This window comes from Schistocerca cancellata, chromosome 7, assembly GCF_023864275.1.
Source record: "Schistocerca cancellata isolate TAMUIC-IGC-003103 chromosome 7, iqSchCanc2.1, whole genome shotgun sequence".
Taxonomy (NCBI): domain Eukaryota; kingdom Metazoa; phylum Arthropoda; class Insecta; order Orthoptera; family Acrididae; genus Schistocerca; species Schistocerca cancellata.
The window spans coordinates 436445771-436452082 of record NC_064632.1 but is presented as its reverse complement, the minus strand read 5'-3'; the positions used below and the strand labels follow the sequence as shown (position 1 = coordinate 436452082).

The window sequence follows — 6312 nt, the reverse complement described above, 5'->3', positions numbered from 1 at the left end:
CCATAAAGCAAATGCATGTCTCAGCTTTGCATGTCTCAGCCATAGTGTTTACTGAAAACCCACCCACACAGACAAATATCTTCACACTATCAGCACCCATCACAGAAAAATTCTATTCTGAGGAGCCTGATGCATTGAGGAGAAGCCATCTCAAAAACTGAAAACCTGCTGAAGGTACTAAGCCATTTATGGAAAGTCTTCAGGGGTGATGGCTACAACAACTGCCCAGTTTTACAAGCCACCTTTGAGAAAACGTGTGGGCAGATGGACTCCAAGGAGGACTCAAAGCAGCTTGTGTCCTTGTCATTCTGTGGCTAAGTAAGAGGAAAGGTCAGCCAACCCTACAGACATATAAAATCAATTCAGCCTTAGCAAAAATTACACAACTCATGACACCTGTGAAAGATGATGTAGGCCTCAGAACTCCAGGAGTATATAAAATACCATGTGGGAATGGACAATTTTATGCTGGAAAAACTGTGTGTACTATTGAATAGTGCTGCTTAGAACATAAACTATGCTTTCGCCTTTTGTACCCTGAGAAATCAGCAGTAACAAAGCATGCTCCAGGAAGTGGACATCGTATTGCATTCATACATCTGTTATTACATGACTAACAGTTCTGGAGATAATGCAATGAAAGAACCAATCAAGATAAAAATTTGTGTCAACACCGTTAATGGAGGTGGTGGCTCGCAGCTAAGCATGGCTTGGGACCCGGACATCTGAAAGCTGAAGTGGACATGGCAGGATGGCAGGCAAGCAATGAAAACATTACTTTATATGGCTCTGGAACAAGTACTGGACACATCGCAGAAGGCAGCATGGCTGTATAAGGATGGTAGTAGTCCCTTGACAATGGCCAAATAGTATTCAGCCAAAAGCTCTTGGATTTCAAACCACTTGATGCAGCTGGAAGCTCAAGAGAATTTTATCAAGTTTTTACATAGATAATATTATTTTTAAGTTGCAGAAGTACTTTTTAAAAGAAAGTGAGAATAAACCAAGAGCAGGCATTGTCTGCAGGGGGAATGACTGTTAAAACTAAGTTTTCAAAAATAGCCACAAGTCGCACTTTGTATTTTTTGTTATGACCAGTTTCACTCTTCAAGTGAACAAGAGCATCATCAGAATATACAATTTAAAGTTGTCTGACATATTAAGATTACCTTTACATTTGGCTGACAGCTCTAAGTATTAATTTGGCTGTACTATAGTACTTAAACTTATGTTTACAGTACGTTTAAAGTGCAGTAGTGAATGATGACATTGACAGCAAAAAAGACGAAATTTCATCTCTTTTCAAAAAGTAAGTGAGAATATGTTGATCCTAATCACCAGACAATGTTTGTTATGTTATTAATACCTGAAGGGTATAAAATAGGTCACTCAGTCATACGTTGGACACAGTTGCTGACAAAGATAGTGTCAACAAAAGTGTCACTCAGGTTACAAAAGACCTTTGATTTTAATAACAGGAAAAAGTGAATAAGTGTTAACAAATACAATAACATATGAATAACATTTTCGTAGTGTGATAGAGAACAGAGTTCTTCAGTATTAATAAATTTTTAAGGTTTTGTAGCATCTGTAGCAGCTTCAGTCATATGAAATAAAGAGGTAATGGTTCACTGATCACACTAATTATCACCTTTTCAGAAGATTCTGCAAAGCTGAATATATTGAATTGTATTTTTTATTGTTCCTTTATATAATACATTATTATGATGCATTTCTTTGTACAATGTATGACCTAAAGGACCAATGAAAAAATACAATAAAAACTGTAAAATTTTGCAACATCTGCTGAAACAAGTTGTTGTAGGTATTATTATATTAATGAAACACTAAGTGCTTATTTCATGTTATGCTTAAATAGTTATTCTTCACATAGAATATATGAAATGAAATGGAATAAATAAAGCAGTCAACTGTTACTACTCCTATATTCACATTGTACATTGCTGATACAAAACAACATGAAATACACAATTCATAACTATATATGTGTACTATAAAATGCTTCCACAAAATATGGAAGCTGGTAGTACAACATTCTACTACTATTGTACAGTACTTCTTGTAACAGGAGAGAAGTTTAACCTGACTTTTTTTTAAATTTACTATGAATAACAGAAAAAAATGTTAAAACTTCCTGGCAGATTAAAACTGTGTGCCCGACCGAGACTCGAACTCGGGACCTTTGCCTTTCGCGGGCAAGTGCTCTACCAACTGAGCTACCGAAGCACGACTCACGCCCGGTACTCACAGCTTTACTTCTGCCAGTACCTCGTCTCCTACCTTCCAAACTTTACAGAAGCTCTCCTGCGAACCTTGCAGAACTAGCACTCCTGAAAGAAAGGATATTGCGGAGACATGGCTTAGCCACAGCCTGGGGGATGTTTCCAGAATGAGATTTTCACTCTGCAGCGGAGTGTGCGCTGATATGAAACTTCCTGGCAGATTAAAACTGTGTGCCCGACCGAGACTCGAACTCGGGACCTTTGCCTTTCGCGGGCAAGTGCTCTACCAACTGAGCTACCGAAGCACGACTCACGCCCGGTACTCACAGCTTTACTTCTGCCAGTACCTCGTCTCCTACCTTCCAAACTTTACAGAAGCTCTCCTGCGAACCTTGCAGAACTAGCACTCCTGAAAGAAAGGATATTGCGGAGACATGGCTTAGCCACAGCCTGGGGGATGTTTCCAGAATGAGATTTTCACTCTGCAGCGGAGTGTGCGCTGATATGAAACTTCCTGGCAGATTAAAACTGTGTGCCCGACCGAGACTCGAACTCGGGACCTTTGCCCGCAATATCCTTTCTTTCAGGAGTGCTAGTTCTGCAAGGTTCGCAGGAGAGCTTCTGTAAAGTTTGGAAGGTAGGAGACGAGGTACTGGCAGAAGTAAAGCTGTGAGTACCGGGCGTGAGTCGTGCTTCGGTAGCTCAGTTGGTAGAGCACTTGCCCGCGAAAGGCAAAGGTCCCGAGTTCGAGTCTCGGTCGGGCACACAGTTTTAATCTGCCAGGAAGTTTCATATCAGCGCACACTCCGCTGCAGAGTGAAAATCTCATTCTGGAAACATCCCCCAGGCTGTGGCTAAGCCATGTCTCCGCAATATCCTTTCTTTCAGGAGTGCTAGTTCTGCAAGGTTCGCAGGAGAGCTTCTGTAAAGTTTGGAAGGTAGGAGACGAGGTACTGGCAGAAGTAAAGCTGTGAGTACCGGGCGTGAGTCGTGCTTCGGTAGCTCAGTTGGTAGAGCACTTGCCCGCGAAAGGCAAAGGTCCCGAGTTCGAGTCTCGGTCGGGCACACAGTTTTAATCTGCCAGGAAGTTTCATATCAGCGCACACTCCGCTGCAGAGTGAAAATCTCATTCTGGAGAAAAAAATGTTGATGGTGATAAGTGCATATGATAATGCTTTTGTGTTTAAGCTTCAGTTAAGAACAACAGTGAAGACATTCATGTTACTTGTCTAATTCTTTGGCTGGTTCCTCCTTGAGGTGAATACTGGAATGTTTGAGATGCATATAATGTTTGCTGTGCGAGAATGGCTCCTCTAGCAGGCTAAATCACATAAAAGGTTGACAATGTCATTATTCTCTGTCTTTTACAAATGATTTGAACAAATCACTTGTCTGCATTCCCCACAAGATCTTACTCAAACTATCAGAATGCAGTGGTGTGGAAGATGCTGTTCACGCTATCCTTCAGTGTTACTTAGAAAACAGATGGCACGTTATTTCAGTTCAAGGAGCAACAGCTCAAGAACAGGAGTTAGAATATGGCAATACCACAAGGTTCCATTATAGCTCCCACCTTTTTCTCAATTTTGCAAATGATCTAAGCCAAGATGGTAACACACCACAATTTACTTATGATACTACTCTTACCCCAAAGGAGGAAAATCCAACTTGAGCAATCCTGCAATCAGATGTGCTATTTGGAAGGAATGGATCACCTTAAATAAGATGAAAGTAAATGCAGACAAAACTCAACATGTGGTATCCAGCCTCAGCAGAAATACATGTCTGGAAAATGGAGAAACTGTGAAACTGATGGGTTCTGTTGTATACCACAAACTCACATGGAATGGACACTCTTAGCAAGTACGCAGAAAAAGGTCACATTTAGTACACCTCCAGAAGAGATTAAAAAGCATAGCTACAGGGCAATATCTACTGCATGGCCTCTTCCACAGCCATATTACCCATGGTCTGGTGTCATTCATCAGGTTGCAAGGATGTGCTATTACTGCAAAAGGAGGTAGTAAGAATTATTACATCAAGTATGACACAGGAAACGACATGCCATTGTTCACAAAAATGGGAATAATGAGTATTTTTGTGCCTCCCTCACATTAAGGAAAATTTAGATTCCTTCAATTGAGAGACATGTATGATCACAACAGCTGCAACAAAGAGAACATAACTGTATGAAAACAAGAGACCGCTTTCCAATGACTGCTCTGAGAATGTTCAAATTCCTGCCCATGTCCTGCCACTAGACAGGTTCAAGAAATAAATTTCATGGGACTCAAACTATGTCCGCAACACTTTATCCAGAATCTTTTGATTGTGAGGAAAGTGAATGGATTTCCTGAACTTTGATCAAACTAGTAAATCTTGGAGAGAACTAAAATGTCAGTGGTAGATGAAATGTATCTGTAGCAAAACAGATATATTTTGTAATATGACATATTATTTGTACCATAATATATCAATTTTGTAGCTTTGATGCAGTCTATCTAGCCATGGCTGGTGAGCAACAAAGACTTGATAATAAATAATGATTAAGGACCACTAGTTAGCTCTTTGCCCACACTATCCATTCAGCAGCAATACTATCTGGGTGGAGTAACTTTTTGCAATTATAGTAAGACACCTCTTCTGTTCCAAAAATTTACTGACACTGTAAATTGTCCTTTAGTATAAAAGAAAACTGATGTGTCCTCATGAAAGCTTCACTGGGGCAAAGAAATGGGATATGTAAAATTGTATTTTATTTATATTTAAAAATATTTTGAGTACGCATGGTCAAAATTAGAAAGATATTTAATATTGATCACTGCAGAAGCAGGAAGAAATAGCACAATTGCATAACAAATTTACTTTAATGCCAAAAGACTGCAGTCACATTCTCCCTTACAGGAAAAAATTTGAGAGAACAGATTACATTTTCAAATTATGGCCTACCTTCCTATACGAGAGTATGGTTGCAGCTGTGCCCAGTACTTACAGTAGAATATCTTTGGCTTCCCTCTGACAACCATGCCTCCATCCTTGCTACCCTCCCTATTTTCCTTTCCCTGTTGCTTCATAGCCTGGGTTGTGAGTAACTGAATCTCCTTTCCCTTCTTCCCGTTCTTTCCCCTCTCTCCTCCCTGATGAAGGAACATTTGTTCCGAAAGCTAGGAATGTAAATTTTCGGTTCTGTTTTATGTATATCTATCGGCTGTACTGAGCTGAGGTAAGTACTGGCCAGTTACTGCTGGGACATTCTTTTATTGACACCCTGTACAATAAATACACTGCCAACAATGTAATGAAATAGTTAGCATGAGAATAAAGAGAGAAAGCTAAATATTTTTTCATTGTTATAAATATTTTAACTGATAGAGAAGGCAATAATCATTGTGAAAATTTGAGAGATGTAGGATGTATAGGCACAAAAAACTATCAACATGCATACTTTTTTTTTTTTTTTTTTTTTTTTTTTTTAGTATCTAAATTGTGAAGTTGTAGGAATGTTCCTCACAAAGGGTAAATATTATGATTTTCTTAAATGAATAAATTACAGTTATGTTCTGTACTTCAGTTCTTACCTAATATTAAGAAAAGTGTAGACAACAAGGCTATTAAAGCCCAAACACCAATTCCAAATGTGTCTTTATCACCAAGAAATTTGCAGTTCATGGTTGTTATATCATCAGGACACCGACATTCATAATAGAACTTGGAATGAAGATTCAGACAGTTCTCAGTATTACCACAAGAGGTACTTGCACAGTCTTTCTCAGTGCAATCCTTACTGGTTGCAGCTAAAATCTGAGCATCACTGCACCTAATGAGAATAACACAAACATTGTTTTTATTTATAATTTTATCTTGAGCTTTGTTTTTCCCTTAGTACAAGGTGTGTCCAGAAAGTAAGTACAATCGTTCTGCCACCACCACAGCAATAGTGTCACAGTCCAGCACATTCACACTCCTCTGTGGTTCATTGTCTTTCCACCGATGATGTTACAGCTGGATTGTGATGTGTTAACATTTGCTAGTAATAGTTCAAAATTTTTAAGACAATCTCTGAGCCCTG

General features: G+C 39.2%; 1 protein-coding gene across 1 annotated transcript in view; it reads right to left on the bottom strand.

Annotated features, from left to right (window-relative positions):
* Window positions 1-5939: 5939 nt before the first annotated feature.
* The window catches only part of LOC126092814 (neural-cadherin-like), a gene marked incomplete at its 3' end in the record, with an annotated part of 240430 nt that continues 240057 nt past the window's right edge, over window positions 5940-6312 (bottom strand). The window contains exon 23 of the mRNA XM_049908543.1: window positions 5940-6060. Coding sequence (XP_049764500.1) covers window positions 5940-6060 — 121 coding nt within the window. The remainder of the gene's footprint in view (window positions 6061-6312) is intronic.